Raw genomic sequence first — 27,205 nt, forward strand, 5'->3', positions numbered from 1 at the left:
GAATGGAAATGCTGTTTATTTCTTTAAAAATTGAAATTAGCTAAAAAGGATGGATTCTTAAATTGAAGAATCAAGCTAAAAACTCAAGACTGGCAGTGGTTTTGTTTCAGTGTTGTTCTATAATGTAATGACTGTGCATATTCCTTTTTCTCACCTGATTAGTGGATCTCTTAGAGTTGAATACAACAAATGAAGTTTTCAAACAGCACAAGCTGAACCAAAACGATCAGCTTCTTAGTGTTCCAGATGTCATCAACTGTCTGACAACAATTTATGATGGCCTTGAACAAATGCATAAAAATCTGGTCAACGTTCCTCTCTGTGTGGATATGTGTCTCAACTGGCTACTCAATGTATATGATACGTAAGTGCATTTTTTCCCATTAAAATACAGTCATTGGGTGAAACATGTTGATAGTGCAAAATGTCTACATTTTTTAAGTGAATTTTTAAGAAAATACTTTCTTTCAAAGTCCTTTTCCCAGTGGAAATACTTATGTTAATTGTTGAAAAGGAACGACTTTCCAAAAATTGAGCTCTTAACCAACAATAGAACAAAAAAGAATGTCCATCTACGATTTTTAAGATTTTGCTTCAATTTATAAAGGCTGTCAAATTTGTAGTCTTTTTAGTCACCATGCTAGGGGAAACCTAATGGAAAGAAGTCCGATTTCCTTCCTCCATAATGTTTTATAGTATTTCTTTTTTCAAAAGACAAAATTTTGTAGTTACTGTTATGAATTTTAAAATTTGTTGGCTCATAATAATCCACTCTGCATTTCTTGTATGACAACTTAAGAGCAATTTGGCAATTAAAAGGATTTAATTTCTCTTTTGGTATTAGCTTTTTTTATTGCAGTGGTGGTTATGTGTATATATGGTGTTTTAAATAATTTATACTATAGGACACTCCAATATCTGTAATTTAATTAGATGCTCACTGTTACATAAAGAGCACTCCCAGCTTTCAGCATAACTCATTTGCCATTAATTTGGCTTTTTGAAATGTGACAATGCGTTTGTAAAATAATCAATTCTAGAAAGACCTGCTGTGGGCTGATATTTCTGAAACATTAAGAATTATTCATTCTTCTGGTAGGGGGTTAAAGTATGCAAAGATGAAATAAGAAAATTAGAACTCTAAATTTTATTTTCTGTTAATTAGCTGTATGAAAATTTGTGCTTATCAGTTTTTTATTTGATTTAGAGAGAAAGAAGATAGATGATAGTTCATAAATGCACGCATGGTTTAGCAGCTGATTGATTCTGTATAAGAAGTAAATGATAGATGCAAGAACTTTCAAGAGCTTTCAGTTAATTAAAATTTCATTTATTCTTTTGATTAGAAAAATCTTTTATCTTTCAATACTGACAAATATCATAACAGTGTCTTTTTAAAAAATAATCAAATAGCCATTGTGTGCTTGAGGCTCTTAATAAACTCACTGAAGAACAGATAGCATGGATCTCTGTTACCATGATGAATGTGGGCTTTACTACCTCCCTGTGTGATATCTTTCAGTACATTTCATTTTAACGCAAATTTTTATACTCCTAGGGTAAAATATGACTGTTAACATTAATTCACTGTTAAGTTGATCTTCAATTTTTTAAACCTCTAAGAGACATTTTCTATAGTAAATTCACTAAAATAACTAGTCAATTAGGTGTTTTAACTACAAAGCCTATAACTTAATTTTATGTCCCAGGAAGAATGCTAAAGTCATGGGATACTTAGTTAAGGACTTCATTAAGCTCTATGGAGTATGGTAGAGCCAGAGGTGTGTATTTTGAGACATGTTTTAGGGAAGAACTGGAGAAGATGTTAAATCACCCTGCTTCGGCATTATCTGTGGCTCTAACACTCTACTTGGGCTGCCTTAACAAAGTATCACAGACTAGTTGGCTTAAACAACAGAAATTTATTTCTCATAGTCCTGGAGACTGGAAGTCCAAAGTCAAGATGTCAGCAGGGTTGGTTTCTTCTGAGGCCTCTCTCCTTGGCTTATAGATGGTGTCCTCTCCCTGTGTTCCCACATGGTCTTTCTTCTGTGTGTGTCTGTATCCTAATGTTCTATAAGAACACCAGTCATATTGGATTAGTCGCCACCCTCATGACTTCATTTCAACTTAATTACCTATTTAAAGACTTTCTCCACGTATAGTTGCATCCTGAGGTACTGGGAGTTAGGACTTCAACACATGAATTTTAGGTGGATGTAACTCAGCCCATAACGCATATATATGCTGTTTTCACTGGACAGCCCAAAGGGAATAGTGCCACTTAGTTGGGAAGGAAGCAGTATGTGAAACATCGTAAGTCATATTCTAGGGAGTTAAATGTTGGCATATTTTCACTTTCTACCGTCAAATGTGAGCACGTGAGAAACGCAACACGGAGATATTGTTTCTTCTTTAGAAAGACAGTATCTTGAAATTTTCCTTTTCAAAGGACAAAAAGCTTTTAGGATTTATCTCCCTTCCATGCCAAAGAAATATAGCAAAGACCATGCTAGGTTAGAACAGTGTCCATTCAGTCGAGTTTTCCACCTTGGAGAGGAATATCATGAATTAACCTAAGGAAGAAGTATAGTTACCATATGATGGTAGTCTCAGATGGCCAGAGTTGATTACCTAAATTTCTCTAGCAACTAAGACTTATTCCTTTATCCAAACAAGAGTTATTAACTGTTTTCAAGTCATTAGTTTCCTTTGAGAATCTGATGGAATTTTGATCTACTCCATCCAATGCACCAGGACGTTATGGACCCCTAAGAAGTCTCTGAACCTTGGAAATGGTACCATGATCTAACCTGTCCATTCATTCAGTTAATCTGACATTCATCTATTAACCATATATTTTTTACTGCATTGCTTTGTGCAGTATTTTTTACTACACTGCTTTGGTTGCAGCCAGACCTGGTATTTTCAGCCCTTGAAATATATTCAGCCAGCTCTTGAAATAATGAGTGATGCACACACAGGAGATCCTAGAATTCTAGAAGCAGAAGGACTTTGAGGATCTTCCATTCTGCCCTCCTCATTTTACTGATTGAGAAACTGACCAAGTGAGATAAGACAGTTTATCCATAGCCACCTACTGCATATTAGTAGTAGATATGGAACTATGTTCAGCTTTTTTGATAATCACTTGATTATTCCTACCATACTGCCATATCTAAGAAAGATAGTACTTTATAAATTATATTGTTTACTGTTTCTTTCAGCTTTTAACATGTACCCAACTCCTAATATTCTGAATTGTCTGAAAAAAGAGTCTATTTTCTTCTGTTGTAGAGGACAAGAATCCAAATTTTTGGTTCTGGTTTGCTTTAAAACTTGACAGCTGCTTAACTTTTGGCATCTCAATTTCTCATCTGAAAAATTGAGATAAAAATATCTGCTCTGCTTCACGTACACAAGTGATTGTGAAGGGCAAATGAACTAATATATATAGAGAAAGGACTTTATAAACTATAAAGATAAAACTGATTCCATTTATGAGTTCACAACCTCTCTCAGTCTTCATCTTCCTGGGCTAAAAACTCTTAATTCCACAATCTTCTTTCTAAATTTAGTGGAAATTAAATTTGTTTAAATCAAGATTTAAATCAGTAGTCTGGATTTCTTGGTTTAAATATTTTTGTCCCTGCAGAGAATATTAACCTCGTTTGATGCAGTGTTAAGTCATTTTTCCCACTATTCCAAGGCGGATATAATTTTATTTATAAGGTACCTATCTTTCTGGTTGAATTAATTTCAGGAGTTACTTATGAAAACTATAAGGGAATCAAATACTTAAATATTGTGTTATGTCACTCACAATAAATTTCATTGACTCCCTGTTACCTTTCAAATTCTGATATCTTATTTAACGTCAAAGCCCTCTATCCTCTGGCTCCATATAACCTGGACAACTTTATCAACCATTTACTCTTGATGCAAGTTCTCGCTGTACCTGATGAATCCTGCCTCTGATGCTCACATCCGCTTCCTCTGTCCCCTTGTCCGGGCTTTTCCTATGATAATCTACTTTCTCCTCGTCAGGACAATCCAGCTGTGTCGTGCCTTCAGTGTCTGATTTTAGACTTACCTTCTCTATCAAATGTTGTGAGACTAATAACTACTCAGACGAACCACCAATCATTAATGACTAGTCAGCCACAATTATCTCGTTTACTTCCATGCGTAAGATTGGTCTAATATTTTCTTATGATTCTCTAGTTGTTTCCTTGTCTCACCTCTCCAGCTAGTCGTGGGTAGGAATCATGTCCTAACACTTTTCTCTTGGTCCTATGGAACATAGAACAATGCTGGGATCACAGTAAGCCTTTATCATCGTTTGTGGTGCCATGAATGGACGGTTGACATTTTCAGTAGTCTTCCTGATGATGTTCCCTTCTGGTGTTGTCACCAAAGACTGGAGATCAGCCTCCAAAACGTACCAGTTTGATATTTTTTTCCCTTAAGGGATTACTTTGTCCTTAGCCACAGTCATGTACTAGTCTATTTGCACAGCCTTTTGTTATTTCCTTCAAGTCTATTGTCTGACTGTGTACAGAGAATAAAATTTCCTGATTTTTGGAGGGAAGAAAACAGACATAGTCTATTTTCGTGTGATAATTAGGAAACACCTAAGAAATATGAAATAGAAACACACTTCATAGCATGGCTCAGTTTAAGGTTAATTTGGAATTAGTATTTCTATAATTGTGGGAAACTGAAATGAGTATATAAACTTTAGGTTTCTGCTTATAATGGCTATATTTATTTTAAAATTTAAGTATTAGTTATTTTATAGGTCAATTCTGAATGTTGTACACATACATAGCAAGGGTTCAATATGTTTGTTGGGTATGATTTAGTATAGATTATAAACTCTAGGCTATTGAGGGACTTTTTTTTTTTTTTGCGGTACGCGGGCCTCTCACTGTTGTGCTCCGCAGCATGTGGGATCTTCCGGGACCGGGGCACGAACCTGCGTCCCTTGCATCGGCAGGCGGACTCTCAACCACTGCGCCACCAGGGAAGCCCTGAGGGACTATTTTGAAAATACATTTTACCAATCCCTAAGCATGTTATCCGCAGCATGCGGGATCTTCCGGGACCGGGGCACGAACCTGCGTCCCTTGCATCGGCAGGCGGACTCTCAACCACTGCGCCACCAGGGAAGCCCTGAGGGACTATTTTGAAAATACATTTTACCAATCCCTAAGCATGTTTTCCTTTTTTATTTATTTCATACTTTATATGTCATTGTATGTTTACAGAAACTTGAGTATTTATAATTTGAGAATGAAAGATATCAATTAGTAGTAATAGTAAAAATATCAACGAGCCAGACTTAAATACAGTTTGACAATAAGGATGCTTAAAATTAAAGTTACATGGTACAAATATTTATATGTTTTTAAATAGTATGAATTACTAAATTTTAAGTATTCAAGTAATTATGTAAACATTTAGTTATAGGTTTTGAATGTGTTGTACTTGTGTGTATTGAAAACATATCATAAGAAAATTAACAGTAAAAACAAACTGAAAACTGATCCTGTTTATATGAAATAATAAAGATAGAAATCTTTATATCTTGACTTTTTTCTGGACTGTGTTATTTCATAGCAAGGATCATGGATTAATTTTTGTAGCTTCTGCATTTCCCTTTCCCCAGCCCCAGGATCTAGTACAGTGTGACATTTGGTAAACAACTCATTTATTCTTTGCTAAAAGACAGAGTAAATATAACTCTATGCTTTTAAAGATAAAATTATTCTTCCAGTCAAATTATAAGTGAAATTGAAATGATCTCTCATTGGCATAATATGAAGCTATTTTCTAGTGTTAATTAATTAATAAATTTTGTATTTAACTATAATTTGATACTTCCCCAAATAAATATTGCACACCTGTGTATTTAAGATCATTGACTATTATAATTGCAGTAGTAATTTATAGAAACTGCATTGACAGAGATCAAAATCAATGAAGACGAGAAGTTTTTAAGTATTCAACAAGTTATAGCCCTCAACATATAGTTAATTTTCCAGTCAGTTTTCTTACATCTGTTTTTAGATATATCATTATACCTTTCTTGCTGTATTGTCACATGCATATTATATATATCTCTAGCTATTAGTTTGAATCTTGCATTTATAATTATTAACAGATTTTAATTCATAGTGTTTATAAAAATGAAATATTTTTAGCTTTATAATTAGCATTTTCATTTTACTTTCTTTTGTTCTTCCAAGTTCATATGTTGTACATAAAGTGACTTCAGGCTGTATATTCTTCCAGACTAAGTCAAATATACTATTAAAATATGTCATGAACTTATGGTATGGGTTTAACATTAATTAATAAAAGTGAATAGAAAGTTGCATTTTTAAGATGCAATTTTTTTTCCATTTAGCCTCAAGGAAATAGATATTCAGAAATAATTAGCATACTGTATACAGTTTTAAATGCATCTAACACACTGAGATTCTTATAATTTCAGGGGTCGGACTGGAAAAATAAGAGTGCAGAGTCTGAAGATTGGATTGATCTCTCTCTCCAAAGGTCTCTTAGAAGAAAAATACAGATGTATGTAAGACCTTTCTTATACCAATAATGTTTTTAGTAATAATAATAACAACTTATTAGAGACTTACTTTATATGATTTGCTAGTAATAATAGCTCCTTTTTTTTTAAAATCTCGATCATACATGTACGAGGCTAGACAAAGGGTGTCAGTGCAAAGTGATGTGAATTTGTGTGAAATGGAAAGCTGATTATAGGATCAAGATGTGAGGTGCATTGATGGAGTAAGAACTGACTGCAGATTGTATCTCATTTAATTCATAATTGCCCCATAATGTAGGCATTGTGATTTCCATTTTCCAGCTGAAAAAAATAATTCTTGGGATAGGTTAGAAATCTAGTCAAGGCTGTAGAGACAGTGAATCGTGGGGCTAGAATTAGATCGTAGATATTTCTGACTCTAAAGCCCAAACCTTTTCTATTTCCGTATATTTCCAATGCTTAAGAAAATCAGCATGGACTAGAACTGTTATAGTCACAGTGAGACAAATAATTATATTTTATAGTATAAGAAAATAAAGTGATATATTTTTTAGTTTCGTTATATTTGTTCTTATTCACCAAATAAATCAGTGGTGACCTTTTAGCTGTCAGTTAATGAAGGGCATCTTGACATTTGGAAAGGGACAGGTTCGGGAGCCAGGGAGACCTGCCTTCGAATCTCAGCTCTACCACTTAGTGGCTGCTGGATGACTCTGGGCAGGTTACACAATTCCACTGAATACCGACAGCTAAGAGGTAGTAATAAGATTCCCATTTCACATTCCAGGGAGCTGAAATTTAGTGAATTTTCTTCAACAAAGAATGAAGCTACTAATTCTTGCTTTGAAAGCAGCTAGAGATCATATGTGAAAAATACCTAGAAATAGCAGTTGTTGAATAAATGGTAGCAATTGCTGCTATGTCTCCAAACTCTTAATTACTGTAAATTCTTTTGATTTAATTTTATCCATAAAATGTGAGTAAATTGATCCTGCCATGCATAGCCTCATATGATTCTGTACAGATATATCCATACCTTCGAGGGAGAGGGAGAGGGATATTTCATGAATAGAGAGATACCAAAAACAGGAAAATATTTGATCCCAGGTCCTATAAATTCTAGGTTCTTCATCTTCTGTGAACATACATATATTTTAAAATACTTTTATTTTCTGGGATGGCTGTGAAGCAATTTGTTTTTGAATTCCAGGGCTAGATCATGGTGGCTTGTTTTTTTAAGATAGTTTGACAAGAATGTCAGCGAAAATGAAGCGAAAAGCTGATTGTAGGATCAGGAGGCGAGGTGCCTTGATGGAGTCAGAACCTAGTAAGCCATGCAGAAAAAAGCTTTGCACAGGCTTCTGCTTGGTGGCACTTATCTAGAATTTAAATTGTCTTCAGCATTATAATTGTCAAAAGATATAATTTTCAAAGCTAAAAAAGTTATTTCTATAATGAGTGGGAAAGAAAAATGTTAATGAAAACATCAGTGTTTCAAATTAGAAAAGAACTTTAAAAAAAATCAACAGTGATTTGGGGTTTTCATGTGTTCCTAAAAGAATTTAGGGTTCTCTGAAAGTAACAATTATGTTATGGTGCTCGCTTACTCTGAAAAGAGTGCAAATCCAACCTCAAAGTTTATCATGAATCTTATTAAAATGCAAGGGTGGTCTGTTTTTCTAGATCAACGATGCCTCCTCCCTGTGTTTTTCAAGCTGATTATTAGAGTAATCTGAGGCCAAAAGAAAGAGTTACGACATGATGGCTGTAGTTTTAGAGCAAAAACCAAATTCTATGCAATATACAAAAAAATGTCTTTTATCTACACCCCTACCTTCACACGTATTTCTGAAGCATATAATTTTTCAAATGAAGAGGTATTTCAGCATACATGTACTCATACACTCGTACTACGGTGGACACTCTTTCTACAAATGTCAGGAAATAATACTCTGTATAATTCCACATTGAACTTTCAGATTATAGCAGGGGAAGCAGAAGCCCTGCAATGAAAATTTCTGATATTTAATTTAATCCATGAAGTATGCCATTTAGAACTTAATTAAATAAGAAATCTTTGGGTTGAAATCTTTAAATCTTTCCTCAGAGTACTGAGACTCTGGAAATATTCTGGGGTTTTGTTTTGCTTTTTACTTTGAGGTCCTTAACAACTCTAATTCCAGTTTTGATTTCCCTAGTGGTATCAGAACACTTCCTCATTATTACTTTCTTTGTCGGAATTAATATTCAAGACACTTTGCTCTCCAAACTCAATGGCAGAGGTGCTATTCTGGGTCAGTTGGTATCCAACTGAACGCTGATTTTGCAAGGGCTTACGTCAGTGTCTTTACCCCGGTGACACCTTCTTTTCTCTTCGTGCCTTTTTGAGAATGTCCCTTGATTAGGTTCTAACAACACTCTGGCCTTCCTGCTTGTAACTCAGTGGCTTCCTTGCCCGATCAGCAACACATTTACAAAGATCCTTTTGAATGGCCTTTTGCATCTCTTCTGTGATTACTTATTGGAACTTGGGTTTTAGATTGGAACATTCCTCTGACCCATCCACACATCATGATACTCCTTTTCGTATCTGACTGTAACATCAACATGTGAACTTTCATAAGAATTCAGAAATATGTCAGAACGTTAAGGAGTCTTTTCTCTTACGTTTCGTGTGTCGTTTTACCTAAATAGTGGCATAGTAGTATAGCTATCTTCCTCAAGAGGAAAGCTGGGCATGATTGATGTTGCTGAATATGTGCACTTCTCTCTACAGAGTATTATTACTCATATATTCATATGCATCAACTTTGTATTGACTTAGGAGGCCTCTTCTCAGGAACGGGTTTACAATGAGAATCATGATAAGAATCCTGGATAAGTACTTTCTGGCTATGATAGTCTTATTTTTGACAAATGAAAAGAAGCAAGTAGAACTCTAACCATCTAAGAGAACAAATGATAATAAAAATTAAATGTATTTTTATTGAATTTGCTTTCCCAATGTATGCTTATAATTAAAGTCATATTTCATTATAATTACTGTGTCAGTATCACTGAGCTTGGTGTAGTCGTTTGAAAGTTGACAGGGTTAGATCTAGCCTTATTTCCTTAAAAAAAAAGGGAATGATACCTTTTGATCTGATATTCATTTATCAGGTATTGTTTGAAAATGGTTTTTAGGATCCAATAAATATTTACTCCCCATTCTTTTTTTCTTGGAAAACTTCACATGAAAGCCATTTAGAATTTGTGTGATTTTGAATTTTTAGAACTTGGAAATTTCTTTCCAAAAAGTATTAGTTTCTATAATGAAGTGAATTGTTTTTACATGAAATTTCTCCCTACTCCAAAAGTAACTTATTTGACTATATTAGCTTTGTTGCTGGAAATATGGTAATAATTTTCATCTTCAAAATACTGCAAGTGATGAAAAGAAGATAAGCCAATTCTAGAAGGAAGAAAAGAGTTTTTATTTTACTGAATCAAAAAACTTTTAAAACATCTTTTTTTTTTAATGAATAGAAAAGCCTAAGAACTGTGTGAAAGTATGCATGAGTTTTCATTAAGTCCTTTACATTTGAATTAATGTATTTTATTACATGAAATGATGTAAAAAAATAATTTTTATCGCTAATAAGGAATGAGAGACTGATTGGGCCTAAAAAAATAACCCCTAAAAATAAAAGACACCTCCTTATACTGTTTAATGTTTCTTATGCAAAATAGATTTGAGTATAGAAATCTTTAAAAGAAATTAAAATATATATGTTCAATGAATATTGAATTTAGGAGTGAATACAAAAAGTTGATAAATCTTTTAAAATTTGCTACTTAAGATACATTCATTCCTTTAACAAGTCATAAAGAAAGCTTCTTTTTAGCTGTCTGTCTTTTTCAATCAGAAGGGAAACCTTATAGAGACCACTGAATGAACCCACATGCACACACTGGACTATTTAAAAAGGAAATTTGTATTTATTGGTCTGTTTATATGTATTTACATACTGCAGTAGATCGTTTGAAGAAACATGTAGTTAACCAGTTCTTGATTACAAATATGCAGAATGTTAAGGTTGTCAGAATTCAGGCGACAACTAATGCAATTCACGTCCCCATAAGTTTTTTTTTTAAATCTACGTTGTTCATTCCACATAACCAAAGGTATATTTTACTTAAAATTCCAGAATAGGCAGATGGAAGTTAACCTCTTGCCTCTCCTCCTTGTAGATCTCTTTAAGGAAGTGGCTGGGCCCACAGAAATGTGTGACCAGAGACAGCTTGGCCTGTTACTACATGATGCCATCCAGATCCCTCGGCAACTGGGAGAAGTAGCAGCTTTTGGGGGCAGTAATATTGAACCCAGTGTTCGCAGCTGCTTCCAACAGGTAAATGTTCATGAAGGATCACTGGTGTATAGAATGGGTGGGGAATGGTATTGAGGATATTCTGAGAAATGGAACAGGGGACTTGGGCTGGAACCAGGTGGTGGAAGATGCTTGGTACCATCCCAGTAAGTTTATTTTATTTCTTAAGGCACATTTGATTCAAGGAACAGCAACCACCTCAAGGAGACTTACTGTTCCTCAAGGGTTAAAACCTCAAATCTTTAACATGTGCCATTAGATTGCTATGATTTGGCCCTACTTTTGCCGCAGCCTCATCTTGTACCACTGGTCCCCTTGAGCTTTCCAGCCGTGCTGTTCCTTCATTCCGGCCCTAGTGCCTTTGGACATGTGCCATCTGTTTAGAATGTTCTTTCTTACCCTCCACCCACAAACTCCCTTGACATTGCTAATCCTTATTCATTCTTTAGATCTTCCCTTAAATCTCACATCCGCTGAAAATCCTTCACTGACTCCTTCAGATGAGGTTATGTGTCCCTACTATATTCACCTGAATCTCCTCTGCCTTCTTATCATGCTCATTAAAATTGATAATAAAAACATACTGAATTATATAATTACTTGTTTAGTGGTTTTTTTCTTTTATATAAACCTAAACTCCATGAACAAGGGCTGTTTCTTTCTTTTTACTATTGTATCCCTACGTACAGTGCCTTGGACATCATAGCTACTTAATAGATGTTTGCTAAATAAATGAATAAAAATGCCCTGACCTCCTTGTAGGCAAGATTTTTTAAAAATGTAAATTAAAGATGTTATTGAAATTGTACTCTTTTCTTTGAGAACATATGTACAAAAGGAGAATGATGTACACAAGTTTTATACTGATCTAAGTTACTGATATTAAACTGGAAAAGCACGTTAGTTTCTTTTTTGATGCTTACTGTATAGAAACGCATTTTAGAAATGCTTCTACCAATGTTATAAGTATGCATAAAGTACAAGCCTACAGATATTTTGCCAAGGCATGTCTAGTGATTTATCATTGCTGAGGAGAAAAATGCTCACGCCATCTCTTTAAGAAGAATTGATATTATGGTTTATTACATTTTATAATGGCCCTTTTTCTTGTTTTAGAGATACAAAACATACCAAGTGAAAATTCTAAATATGATTCTCATATTTTCTGGTTCATAGAATGACCCTGACAACAGCAGGAGAAGGACATTGGTATGAATTTAACTTTGCACAAGTGTAAATTGCTTAGTATTAAGATTTAAAGAGAGACCAAGACATTTCATACAATTTATCGTTGATACGTTTGGAAATCCTGCAAAGTATATTCATCATAATGTGCTCCTGCTAGGATGTAACAGGACTGGAGCAGGACAAAGAGATAACAGTTTTTATTGGCATTTATAATGGCCTTCAAGTTTAGGAAGTTATCAGTGAGTCTTTTTTTTTTTTTTTTAGTGAGTCTTTACTTTCTCAAATGTTTACTGTTTTAGATGAATGAGTTTTATAGTTTTAAAATATCTGTGTGAAGAGTACCTAGAACTGTGTGGGTTTTGGTTTTATTTTTTAAATCTAAGTCTATTAAGGTATTGGGATTTTTTTTCTTCTTCGTAATGACAATTTCTTCTTTTTCTCTTTTTAAATTTTAGAATTTTTTTTCCTTGAAGAACCTTAAATATTCAGTGATTGAACTGACCTAGAAAGAGTTATATAAACTCTGTTTTTACTTTTATACAGATTTTCAGAAGATTTTGAAGCAACAACACCTGTTGCAATTTAAATGAAGACATTTTCTTCACTTTTAACATTTTTGTTTCTTTACCAGAATAACAACAAGCCAGAGATAAGTGTGAAAGAGTTTGTGGACTGGATGCATCTGGAACCACAGTCCATGGTTTGGCTGCCGGTTCTACATCGAGTGGCAGCAGCTGAGACTGCAAAACATCAGGCCAAATGCAACATCTGTAAAGAATGTCCAATTGTTGGATTCAGGTAGACTGATTTACTACCAGTGGTGGTAGGAGGCTATTTTCTCTTCTGTTTGTATAGTTTCGGTGTATGCCCATCATTCCTTCCCACTTATACCCATTTGGGGGTTTGCCTCCTGAAGAAATGGGATGCTTTTAGCACATTCAGTCCATCTGAAAATGGCATTCCCTCAAAAAGCCAATACGTGAAGCTTATTTTATTATTGTTATTTATACTGTTTTGCTCCAGAACCAGAGATCGTTCTGAGTTTCTGTTTACATAGGTTACAGAAGTGTTCATGCATAATAATTGCATGACTCATTATACATATATGACCCTGATGGAATTTGGTGATTTTCTAAGACTTTGGGGTCAAACTTGGTAAGCAGGAGTTCAGCATTTAAATACTAACTGAGAAGTAATCAAATGACTTCATGTTTCTTCGGCCAAGTTTGGCATGAAGTACATTAACCCGACTTTCACACAAGAAGCCTTTGTCAGGGAATTTTGAAACTCATTTTTTATTGATGGTATAAGTGATATTTTAAATTTTGATGTGTCAAGCTAATAAACATAACTCGTTTTTCTTCTTTCGTTTTGCATTCACATTCAAACATTACAGAAAATCTTCTAACATGGATATTTGTCTTATTATGTTGAAACAGATGAAAACATGTTTTAGAGACTTCAACTACAAAAATGTGCTTTTTTTCTCACTTGGGAGATGGTTTCCTTAATTTCCTTTGTGAAATTTAAGATTCTCTTTGTTCTAATTTGGAGCTAAAATACTAAATAAGCAAATTCCACATTTGTAGCCAATATAACTTTTATTTTCATGGTGATTTGGATGAATGAAATTCCTTACCACAAGTGAGTGTTTTGGACTACATAATAGGCTTTCAAGCCAATGAATTTTCCTTTCCTCTCTCTAGGTATAGAAGCCTAAAGCATTTTAACTATGATGTCTGCCAGAGTTGCTTCTTTTCGGGTCGAACAGCAAAAGGTCACAAATTACATTACCCAATGGTGGAATATTGTATACCTGTGAGTACTGAGCCAGTGTTTGTTTATTTGGTTTTGCTTTAACATATTCCTTTTGAATTAGCTAGTGTCTAAAAGTATTCAGTTTATTTAGACTTAACCTTATTTGGAAAAAAATCCCTTTCAAGATCACTTAACCGTATCTTTTTTGTTGCTTTGTTTTCTTTTAAGCAAATACATTATGTTGAATTTATTAGCACAGAACAATTATACTTTTTTCAGAAAAATTAATTTATTAAATTTTATTTACATCTGTGTTTTAATATTAAACGTGGCATTCTTGGTAGCAAACTCCTGTGGTACGTGGGCCTCTCACTGTCGTGGCCTCTCCCGTTGCGGAGCACAGGCTCCGGACGCACAGGCTCAGCGGCCATGGCTCACGGGCCCAGCCGTTCCGCGGCATGTGGGATCTTCCCAGACTGGGGCACGAACCCGTGTGCCCTGCCTCGGCAGGCAGACTCTCAACCACTGCGCCACCAGGGAAGCCCGAGATAGACTATATTTAATGTTTGTTACCATTATCTCTCCATTCGTTCAAATCCCACTTTTTTTTTTGCGGTACGCGGGCCTTTAACTGTTGTGACCCCTCCCTTTGCGGAGCACAGGCTCCGGCCGCGCAGGCTCAGCGGCCGTGGCTCACGGGCCCAGCCGCTGCGCGGCATGTGGGATCTTCCCGGACCAGGGCACGAACCCGCGTCTCCTGCATCGGCAGGCGGGCGCTCAACCACTGCGCCACCAGGGAAGCCCCAAATCCCACTTTTTCACAAAAACAGCTTGACTCTTACTATGTGTGTGAAATCTTCCCAAATTCTTCTAGCTTCCCCTCACCAAAACACATCATTCTGTGGCCTCTAACAGTAGCCCCTACTTTACCAGTTAGTATTTGATTCCGTGTTATCTTGTATTGTTTTCTGTGTTGGTGTTTTTGCCTCCTCAACTATCTTTTTAATTCCTTGGGACAAGGATGACTCATACTTTTCTTACTATGCTTAGTTAATTCTGGTACATTATGTGCTCATATCTGACATTATAAATACTATTTATAGAATATTAAAGCTATAAAGAGTCTAAGAAACTAACTCATCCTTAATTTTTTAAAAAAAGACTAAGTCTTAGAGAAGGTAAGGATTTGTTCAAAGTTAGTGGCTTGGATTTAGTGGTTTAACTCCATTTGGGGAATTTTCTGTATGCTTGCTGGAATATTATATTTGTTGAGTACCTGTTATATACCAGGCATTTTGCTGGGGACTAGAGATACAGAAAACATATAATGAAAGAGAAAAAGAGGTCTTTATGTGGACAGATTCAACAGGACTATATATATTTTTTGAAGAATAAGTAAGCTTATAGAGCAAGATAATATTTAAATTTTTTTCTTGTTACCTGTGCACTGTATGTTTGAATTCCAGGATTAACATTTATTCTAAAAATAGTTACATTTTATGTTAAAGATATTCAAATTTTAAGTTTCTTTTTTATTGGAATAAGAGTTTATGATCATTTAATTTCACAGTGAAAATTACCATAATTGGATCTTTTTTTTTAAGTCTATATTCTCTATTTTAAATAACCAAATTTAATTCAAATTAGAAGCGTTTTTATATGGTAGGGCATAAAGTAGATAGTTCTTTAAATTAAAGAGCGAGGGTGATGAATTTCACATATGACTTATAAGAGTTCATGCAATTGCTGACAGTGAGAGAGAGCTGGATAGGGTTAAGTATGAGTGAAAAGGGAATGCTACTGGGGGGAGGCATGAGTCACCAAGAGGTGAGTAAATTGACTGCTCCATTGCCACAAGAGTGCAGCTGAGGTTGGTTGGCAAGGATTTGCAGTCCGTGACTCCATCATTGCTCAATGGCTTTGAAATTAAAAGATGGTAGGTGCGACTGAAGGCCACGGGCTGCACGATTCAAAGGTGTTAATGGTACTGGGATTTATTTGGGCTATCCTCATGTTGAAGAAACCAAAGGGGGTTGAGGGGCTAGAGATTAAGATGATGGGGGCAAGAATTAGGAGTAAGAGGCAAAAGGTTTGAGTTAGTGGAAGTTTTTTCCAAGTTAAAGATTTGGGATTGAAAGATGTTTTGAGTTATGATGAAGCCTGACGTGTGGGCAGACCCCAGTATGTGATAGAAGTGGGACATAGGAGGTTTTGGAGATGAGATGGTGTTTAGAAGATCATCAGTTTGTCTTTAGAAGTGACAGATGATAGCGGCGTCTGGCCAAGTGCTGTCAAAGGGGAATGGATAGGCATATCGATTTTAGTAGATGTTAAAGCTGAGGCTAAGGGGGAAATAGTATAAACCTCCTTTATTCTTGGCCTTTGATTTTACAGCCCATGATGGAGAGGATTGTAGGGGAGATGGTGTTATCATGGGAGCAACAGTACTCATCTCGTTCATAACTGCAATATGAAATTGCAGTTATGAACAACATGTAGGGGAATGTGTTCATAAGTAGACACAGAGTCATGCTAACAGCTAACAGGAAAGAAAAGTAATTAGAGGCTCTATGCATCTGCTGAGGGGCAGTGGCCCAATCCATGTAGGAAAAGTAGGGAAGTGGGGAAAGTCAATAGAGAGAATACTTACCCATTGGTAAATATAGCTATCAGGAACTGAAGCATTAGCCCAGATAAGAAGATGGTCTGAGAGTCATGTTAGCTCAGGTAGAAGGCATGAGATATTTGTAAAATTTTATTGCTAGAAAGGTCAGCAACATCAGCTACTCCCAGCATTCAAATTGTTAGGGATGCAATCATTGCAAAATTCTCTGCTTATGAACTGAGTTTGGACAGGACTAGTTTGTTCTGAGAGTTTCGTTGAGATTTTGGTGAGAAGAGAGGAGGACGGGAAAAGCTTATTAAAAGTCAACAACACTTAAAACAGATTGTATTGCATTTTTGCAGTTTTTAAACAAGTGCATGTTACTTTTTTTGTTTGTTTTTTGCGGTATGCGGGCCTCTCACTGCTGTGGCCCCTCCCGTTGCGGAGCACAGGCTCCGGACGTGCAGGCTCAGCGGCCATGGCTCACAGGCCCAGCCGCTCTGCGACATGTGGGAGCCTCCCAGACCGGGGCACGAAGCCGTGCGCCCTGCATCAGCAGGCGGACCCCCAACCACTGCACCACCAGGGAAGCCCGCATGTTACTTTTAAAGTATCAGGTTCAAGTATGTTCTTGTCAATATTGGCTAATATATGGGGATATAAAACAAAATTTCAACTTCTGGGAAATTAAATGCTTAAACATTCGCATTATAGGGGTCCCAGAAGGAGGAGAGAGAGGGAAAGGACCCAAGAAAATATTTGAAGAGATTATAGTCGAAAACTTCCCTAACATGGGAAAGGAAATAGCCACCCAAGTCCAGGAAATGCAGAGAGTCCTATACAGGATAAACACAAGGAGAAACACGTCAAGACACATACTAATCAAACTGACAAAAATTAAAGACAAAGAAAAATTATTAAAAACAACAAGGGAAAAACAACAAATACCTTACAAAGGAACTCCCATAAGGTTAACAGCTGATTTCTCAGCAGAAACTCTACAAGCCAGAAGGGAGTGGCATGATATACTTAAAGTGATGAAAGGGAAGAACATACAACCAAGATTACTCTACCTGGCAAGGATCTCATTCAGATTCGATGGAGAAACCAAAAGCTTTACAGACAAGCGAAAGCTAAGAGAATTCAGCACCACCAAACCAGCTCTACAACAAATGCTAAAGGAACTTCTCTAAGTGGGAAACACAAGAGAAGAAAAGGACCTACAAAAACAAACCCAAAACAATTAAGAAAATGGTCATAGGAACATACATATCAATAACTACCTTAAATATGAATGGATTAAATGCTCCATCCAAAAGACACAGGCTTGCTGAATGGATACAAAAACAAGACCCATATATCTGCTGTCTACAAGAGCCCCATTTCAGACCTAGGGACACATACAGACTGAAAGTGAGGGGATGGAAAAAGGTGTTCCATGCAAATGGAAATCAAAAGAAAGCTCGAGTAGCAATACTCATATCAGATAAAATAGACTTTAAAATAAAGAATGTTACAAGAGACAAGGAAGGACACTACATAGTGATCAAGGGGTCAATTCTAGAAGGAGATATAACAATTATAAACATACGTGCACCCAACATAGGAGCACCTCAATACATAAGGCAACTACTAACAGCTATAGAAGAGAAGATCGACAGTAACACAATAATAGTGGGAGACTTTAACACCTCACTTACACCGATGGACAGATCATCCAGACAGAAAATTAATAAGGAAACACAAACTTTAAATGACACAATAGACCAGATAGATTTAATTGATATTTATAGGACATTCCATCCTAAAACAGGAGATTACACTTTCTTCTCAAGTGCACATGGAACACTCTCCAGGATAGATCACACCTTAGGTCACAAATCAAGCCTCAGTAAATTTAAGAAAATTGAAATCATATCAAGCATCTTTTCTGACCACAACATGAGATTAGAAATCAATTACAAGGAAAAAAAAGTAAAAAACATAAACACATGGAGGCTAAACAATACGTTACTAAATAACCAAGAGATCACTGAAGAAATCAAAAAGGAAATCAGAAAATACTTACAGACAAACGACAACAGAAACACGATAATCCAAAACCTATGGGATGCAGCAAAAGCAGTTTTAGGAGGGAGATTTATAGCAATACAATCCTCCCTCAAGAAGCAAGAAAAATCTCAAACAATCTAACCTTACACCTAAAGGAACTAGAGAAAGAAGAATAAACAAAACCCATAGTAGAAGGAAAGAAATCATAAAGATCAGAGCAAAAATAAATGAAACAGAAACAAAGAAAACAATAGCAAAGAGCAATAAAACTAAAATTAAAAAATGAAAAAGGAGAAGTTACAATGGATACTGCAGAAATACAGAGCATCATAAGAGACTACTACAAGCAACTCTGTGCCAAAAAAATGGACAACCTGGAAGAAATGGACGAATTCTTAGAAAGGTATAACCTTCCAAGACTGAACCAGGAAGAAATAGAAAATATGAACAGACCAATCACAAGTAATGAAATTGAAACTGATTAAATATCTTCCAACAAACAAGAGTCCAGGACCAGAAGGCTTCACAGTTGAATTCTATCAAACATTTAGAGAAGAGCTAACACCCATCCTTCTCAAACGCTTCCAAAAAATTGCAGAGGAAGGAACGCTCCCAAACTCATTATACGAGGCCACAATCACCCTGATACAGAACCAAAGATACTACAAAAAAGGAAAATTACAGACCAATATCACTGATGAATATAGATGCAAAAATCCTCAAGAAAATATTAGCAAACACAATCCAACAACACATTAAAAGGATCATACACCATGATCAAGTGGGATTTATCCCAGGGCTGCAAGGATTCTTGAATATATACAAGTCAATCAATGTGATACACCATATTAACAAATTAAAGAATAAAAACCATATGATCATCTCAATAGATGCAGAAAAGTCTTTTGACAAAATTCAACACCGACTTATGATAAAAACTCTCCAGAAGGTGGGCATAGAGGGAACCTACCTCAACATAATAAAGGCCATATATGACAAAGCACAGCAAACAACATTCTCAGTGGTGAAAAACTAAAAGCATTTCCTCTAAGATCAGGAACACAACAAGGGTGTCCACTCTCACCACTATTATTCAACAGAGTTTTGGAAGTCCTAGCCATAGCAATAAGAGAAGGAAAAGAGATAAAAGGAATACAGATTGGAAAAGAAGAAGTAAAACTCACTGTTTGTGGATGACATGACACTATACCTAGATAATCCTAAAGATGCCACCAGAAAACTACTAGAGTTAATCAGTGAATTTGGTAAAGTTGCAGGATACAGAATTAATGCACAGAAATCTCTTGCATTCCTCTACACTAACAACGATAGATCAGAAGGAGAAATTAAGGAAACAATCCCATTCACCATTGCAACAAAAAGAATAAAATACCTAGGAATAAACCTACCTAAGGAGGTAAAAGACCAGAAAACTATAAGACACGGATGAAAGAAATCAAAGACGACACAAACAGATGGGGGGATATACCATGCTCTTTGATTGGAACAATCAATATTGTGAAAATGGCTATATTACCCAAAGCAATCTACAGATTCAATGCAATCCCTATCAAATTACCAAAGGCATTTTTTACAGAACTAGAACAAAGAATCTTAAATTTTGTATGGAGACACAGAAGACCCCGAATAGCCAAAGCAATATTGAGGGAAAAAAATGGAGCTGGAGGAATCAAACTCCCTGACTTCAGACTATACTACAAAACTACAATAATCAAGACAATATGGTACTGGCACAAACACAGAAATATAGATCAATGGAACAGGATAGAAAGCCCAGAGATAAACCCACACACCTATGGTCAACTAATCCATGACAAAGGAGGAGAGGATATATGGAGAAAAGACAGTCTCTTCAATAAGTGGTGCTGGGAAAACTGGGCAGCTACATGTAAAAGCATGAAATTAGAACACTCCCTACACCCTACACAAAAGTAAACTCAAAATGTATTAAAGACCTAAATGTAAGGCCAGACACTATAAAACTCTTAGAGGAAAACATAGGAAGAACACTCTTTGATATAAATCACAGGAAGATCTTTTTTGATCCACCTCCTAGAGTAATGGAAATAAAAACAAAAGTACACAAATGGGACCTAATGAAACTTAAAAGTTTTTGCAAACCAAAGGAAACCATAAACAAGACGAAAAGACAACCCTCAGAATGGGAGAAAATATTTGCAAATGAATCAACAGACAAAGGATTAATCTCCAAAACATATAAACAGCTCATGCAGCTCAATATTAAAGAAACAAACAACCCAATCAAAAACTGGGCAGAAGACCTAAATAGACATTTCTGCAAAGAAGACTTACAGATGGCCAAGAGGCACCTGAAGAGCTGCTCAACATCACTAATCATTAGAGAAATACAGATCAAAACTACAATGAGGTATCACCTCACACAGGTTAGAATGGGCATCATTAGAAAATCTACAAACAACAAATCCTGGAGAGGGTGTGGAGAAAAGGGAACCCTCTTGCACTGTTGGTGGGAATGTAAATTGATACAGCCACTATGGAGAACAGTATGGAGGTTCCTTAAAAAACTAAAAATAGAATTACCGCATGACCCAGCAATCCCACTATTGGGCGTATACCCTGAGAAAACCATAATTCAAAGACACATGTACCCCAATGTTCATTGCAGCACTATTTACAATAGCCAGGTCATGGAAGCAACCTAAATGCCCATCGAGAGACAAATGGATAAAGAAGATGCGGGTTGTTTATATATATATAATATATATATATATATACACACACACACATACATACATATACCCAATGGAATATTACTCAGCCATAAAAAGGCACGAAATTAGGTCATTTGCAGAGATGTGGATGGACCTAGAGACTGTCACACAGAGTGAAGTAAGCCAGAAAGAGAAAAACAAATGTCGTACATTAAAGCCTGTATGTGGAATTTAGAAAAATGGTACAGATGAACCGGTTTGTAACGCAGAAAGAGAGACACAGCTGTAGAGAACAAACATATGGACACCGATGGGGGAAAGCCAGGGTCGGGGGTGGTAGGATGAACTGGGAGATTGGGATTGGTATATATCCACTAATATGTATAAAGTAGATAACGAATAAGAACCTGCTGTATAAAAGCTGCATACCAGCTTACACAGGATTTTTTGGGATTTGGGTAGAGAGTTACATGGACAGACTTATGCCAGGCTACATTTTATATTATCTCACTGCTTCTTAATAGCAGCATAACAGAGGAAAGTATATTTTAAAGTATTCACATACCCACTTGTCTGTGTAGGTTCAGTTTTTAAATGTTTTTCACAGTGAGTCACCTTCATTAGATTTCCAAAAATGACAATTTGAAGGACAGTCCTCATTTGGATGTGAGAGTTCTTATGTGCTTGTTAAAAATGAGTCCAGAAGGATTTGGGGGAGATGGTGGTAGCAGTGACTTCAGAGTTTTCAATCTCTTTTGCCTTTGCCATTTTCTTCCCATTTGTAAAGTAGTTACATAAAAAGAGGCAGAGATCTAGACAGCAAAACCAAACCTCTGGATAATATTTACAACAAAACTAGGTAATGGGATATCCTCCAAATAAATCTAGGTGGTAACAAACCACCACCAGTCACAAAACTTGCTACATATTGTTGGGGAGGAAAAAATTTACCTCTACCCGTCTAGGTTCTTCTGACTGGTCTAATAATTAAATTGACGTGAGACAGACTAACAAGAGAAAATCAAAGTTTAATTTTGTGCATACGAGAGACTCAAAGAAGTGACCAAAGCAGGCAGTTTTGTACCTTTTAGGCAAAAAAAACCCAATAACTTTGTGAAGAACCGACAAGACAAAGAAACTTTGGCTTGGCTACCAGTTACGGAAGAATCTAAGCAGATGGTTCCCACAGCTTTCTCAGCCTTGAATTCCCTATTTCTAGCCATAAGGAAGGATGCTTCTCTGTGTCCTGGTGCAGGGAGGGTACCTTTTACATGGAAGATTATTTCCTGCTTTCAGGGGGACAAAGCATAGGGTCAGACTGTTCTTGCCCTGGCTGTTTCTCAATTAATTTAATCAATACGCCCCCTTTGGCATATTTTGGGGTAACAGAACATAGGAAAGAGTTAGAAATAAAAGAAAAATAATTTCAGAAATTGAGACTAATTAATTTTAGTCTTAATAAACAGAGCAGATAAATACCATAAAAGAAATAGAAGGTGAATAAGAGGCAAACCTTAAAACTTAAAAAGAAGTGAAGAAAGCAATATAAGGGATTCAAGAGAAAGTGACAAATACTGAAGATAGGCCAGAAAAAAAAGGACTGGAAGTATGGATAGTATGAGTCCCTGAAGAAGAAACCCAAGATAAGGTAGAACAAACACTAAAAATAAAAATTAAAGGGACTTCCCTGGCGGTCCAGTGGCTAAGACTCCATGCTTCCACTGCAGGGGGCGTGGGTTTGATCTCTGGTTGGGGAGCTAAGATCCTGCATGCGTCATGGGGTCGCCAAAGATAAAAAATAAAACAGTAAAATAAAACTTAAAAACAAGGAAAACTAATCAAGTCTACTTCCAAAAAAATCTTTTTGAAGAAAATCTTTCCTCCCTCAAAAAAAAAAAAAAAAACCCCAGAAGAACAAGAAAAAGTGAATCTGTACACTGAAAGAGTATATTATGCCTGAGAACACTAACTCAGAATGATCAACGCTATGACATATTCTGGTAAAATTAATGGACTTTAAAATAAAAAAAAAAATCCTTTGGTCATTTAAACAAAAGGAAAAAATGACTTAAAAAGGAAAGAAAATTAAATAACTATCAGACTTTTCAACTGCAATACTTTATACCGAAAGAAAATGGAGGAACGTACTTAAGAAACTCAAGGGAAAAATATATGAGCTAAGGATTTCATATCCAGAAAAACCAACTTTCTAGTAACTAGCAAAGGACACAGGAAATGCATCATCAACATATAAGAGCTCAGGTAATATTGGTCCTATGAGCACTTCTTGGGGAATTTGTTAGAGACCAAAGTAACTAGAGACATAACATCCTACGGGCTGATGGAGAGCATTAACTATATTGTTACCAGTAGAACTTAAACAAAATGGGACAACAAGGAAGAGGCTCCTACTGGCCAAAGATGGGACAGTTTGAGCTTCAATAATGATAATATAGTTGACCCTTGAACGCAGCAACCTCCTGGAGAGTGGAAAATCCACGTAACCTTTACAGTGGGCCCTCCACATCCACAGTTTGTGTAGTGCTATAGTACATATTTAGTGAAAACAATCTGTGTATGAGTGGACCCGTGTCATTCAAACCCATGTTGTTCAAGGGTCAACAGTAATTGCAGTAGATCAAAACTCATCAAATATGTTAATGTATGAATTCATAATGATATTTTAAAACAATTTCAAATTGGTCTTCTTTGGAAGATGGTAGGAAACCAATTCATTACAGGGAAAATTGGTCAATAAAAGAGAAAAATCAAACATGTAATCCTGCCTTTCCTGTATCAACTTTACTATTGAGTGACTAAATGGATGAGGGGGATGTCCTTAAAAATTTTTTTCAACTAAAAATGAATGGTAGAATTAGAATATCACCATTTTAAAGCCCTCATTGGATGGATATAGGCATTTAGCATGAAAGCTACTAGGATTATGTAAGAGAGATGACCACACATCACGTGTCTCCTATAATCCTACCAAACACCGCTGATAATCTTGCCAAAAGAGCAAACCTGAGTCTCACTGAGTCTCATGCATTCTCTGGATCCAGCTGCCAATTTGCAGGATATCCAAAGGAACATGCTAAACTGCACCAAAAATATGCAACCAGCAAAATCCTACTCTTGAAAACTTCACAGGTTGAATTGCCTGAGTTTCCAACAGAAAAATTGTAATGAAATGGCAAGTATGAAGAAGAAATCTGGTAGACTAAAAGTGACTTAAAATACACAGATTTTAAAAAATGAGCTATACTAAACTATAGTATCTAGAGACAAACATTGGAGTGATGAAACTATTTTTAAAACACAAGGAAGTTATTGTAAAAATGAGGATGCTGGTTTTAGAGAGGTGGGAAGCAGTTATGACTGGAATGAGGCTTCTGAAATGTCCAACAAAGTTCAATTTCCTGGGCTTCCCTGGTGGTACAGTGGTTGGGAGTCTGCCTGCCGATGCAGGGTACACGGGTTCGTGCCCCGGTCCGGGAAGATCCCACATGTTGCGGAGCGGCTGGGCCCGTGAGCCATGGCCGCTGAGCCTGCGCATCCGGAGCCTGTGCTCCACAACGGGAGAGGCCACAGCAGTGAGAGGCCCGCGTACCGCAAAAAAAAAAAAAGTTCAATTTCCTGACTGGATGGTATTCACCATATAATTTATTTTATTAAACCAGGTGCCTGTTGTATATAGTTTTATATATCTGTGGTTTATTTTGCAATAAAAAGGATTAAAAAATAAAACAGTCCATGGGCTTCCCTGGTGGCGCAGTGGTTGAGAGTCCGCCTGCCGATGTAGGGGACACGGGTTTGTGCCCTGGTCCGGGAAAATCCCACATGCTGCGGAGCGGCTGGGCCTGTGAGCCATGGCCGCTGAGCCTGAGCGTCCGGCGCCTGTGCTCCGCAATGGGAGAGGCCACAACAGTGAGAGGCCCGCGTACCGAAAAAATAAAATAAAATAAAATAAAAAATAAATAAATGAAACAGTCCAATTACAGCCATTTGAAGAGTGGTTATCTCTGGGTGACAGAAGAGCTGGCAATTTTAATTTTTATCCTTTTTCTCTTCCATGTGTATTTTTTTTCTAATTGTACTTGCACTGAACATTTCTTATATATGCAATTTGAAAGTTATAAAATGACATTTCAATATAAATTTTGTAAAACTCAGCCATAGGGTATCTTAGTAGTAGTACTTTATTTAAAATAAAGGCAAAATTCAGACTATAATAATAGTTTAGTCAATGGCTATGGCTTCTTTTTCTTACAAAACTTAAGACTGTTCCGTTTTTCATGGAGACGTGATATAGCTCTGGTATGGTGAAAAGACCCAGGTTTGCAAGAGCAGCTCTTGCCTTACTGACCTTGTCAATCTGAATCCCTGAAAGCCTTAGTGTCAGTTTCCTTTTGGGTCAAAATAGTGATGATACTCTCACTGCCCTTGATAGTAAAAAAAAAAGATTGAAAGAAAGCTATTTATAAGGTGAGACTTCTGTGCTAATATATTACCCTCGTTACATCTAATGAGATCTACAAAGTCTTTTGTTCTTTTTATTTCTTTTCTTACAGCAATAAGTGAAAACCTAGTCTTTTGAGAAATGCATGGATAACTTAACATGCTGGATAATTTTTGTAGTAATGAATGATCCTTTCGATTTCATCTTCGTATCATAATATCAATAGTTGTTTGCTTTAAAAATAACAAGAATAACTCTGTCTCCATACTAGCATGGAGACAGAGTTGAGTTTGATGATATTCATTATGCTAGGTGGGTGGTCCTCTGTTCAGCTTTTTACCAAACTGTTGCTTCAAACAGAGAAATATTAGGTACTGTTATTAGATAGGAAATTAGATCAAATATGTACAAATATATTTAAGCCTTTTTTTTGGCCACGCCATGCGGCATGCAGGATCTTAGTTCCCTGACCGGGGATTGAACCTGCACCTCCAACATTGGAAGTGCAGTATCCTCACCGCTGGACTGCCAGGGAATACCCTATTTTAACCTTTTTTGGTGAGAAAATAGGCATAATTCACTTTCTTGGCTCTATCCCAGCTAAAGAATCACATTCCTGTGGGATGAATTACTTTTCACTTTTCCTTTTAATATTGCATAAAGTTTATGGCATTAGTGAATTTAGTGCCCTTAGATTACAACTGCTGGTGGTAGTTTTTTTTCATTAGCGCTGTATATGAGAACGCACTCATTTTTTCTAAATATCAAATTTGAGCATTATCTGAAACCCCTGCTATAACTTTTTGGGAGGCAGGTAGGTGTTTTTTGTTTGTTTTTTGTTGGTCGGTTGGTTTTGCTTTGTTCTTCCATGTCCTGAATGTATTTAGCTAAAGAATGTGTGATGCGGAATTGGACTTGTACTTTTAATGATGTGTCATTTTTTTCCCAAGCAAGAGTTCACATTGAAACCAAAATAGAGATAAGCTAGAAGAACATTATACTAAGTAAAAGAAGCCAGTCACAAGAGACCACATGTTATTTGATTCCATTTATAAGAAATGTCCAGAATGGACAAATCCACAGGAACAGAAAGTAGATTAGTGGTTGCCAGAGGCTGAGGGGAGGAGATGGGGGTGGGGAGAGGGGTGGGAATGATTGCTAATCCGTACAGGCTTTCTTTCTTTTTGAGGTGATGATGATGTTCTAGAATTAGATTGTGGTGATGGTTGCACAGCGCCATGAATATACTAAAGGCCACTGTATTGTACGCTGTCCTGGCTGAGGCAGACTGGGGAAGTGGCCCGGTGCCTTGCCCACCTGGCCTTTTCTCCCACCCGCCCCACTCAGGGCTGCCTGAGTTAAAGACCTGGATATGGCTTGAAAATCACTGGCCCGAGCAATAAAAACCTTCTTATTGCCAGATGGAAATGGACCAAGTAAAAGCTGGAGGCCGTTACTTCTTTATCTCCTTGTATATTAACAGTGTGTTAAGGACAG

The 27,205-nt window shown here is 36.4% G+C and overlaps 1 protein-coding gene across 9 annotated transcripts in view; it reads left to right on the plus strand.

The window, feature by feature from the left end:
* Positions 1-27,205, plus strand: part of UTRN (utrophin) — a 550,217-nt gene that overhangs the window by 486,663 nt on the left and 36,349 nt on the right. For all 9 annotated transcript variants that reach the window (XM_024747877.1, XM_024747875.1, XM_024747874.1 and 6 more), the window contains 5 exons: positions 163-364; positions 6,500-6,585; positions 10,796-10,953; positions 12,752-12,918; positions 13,827-13,938. In XM_024747877.1, the coding sequence (XP_024603645.1) occupies positions 163-364; positions 6,500-6,585; positions 10,796-10,953; positions 12,752-12,918; positions 13,827-13,938 (725 nt within the window). The remainder of the gene's footprint in view (positions 1-162; positions 365-6,499; positions 6,586-10,795; positions 10,954-12,751; positions 12,919-13,826; positions 13,939-27,205) is intronic.

The sequence above is a fragment of the Neophocaena asiaeorientalis genome, unplaced genomic scaffold, assembly GCF_003031525.2.
Source record: "Neophocaena asiaeorientalis asiaeorientalis breed wild unplaced genomic scaffold, Neophocaena_asiaeorientalis_V1.1 scaffold123, whole genome shotgun sequence".
NCBI classification, from domain to species: Eukaryota; Metazoa; Chordata; class Mammalia; order Artiodactyla; family Phocoenidae; genus Neophocaena; species Neophocaena asiaeorientalis.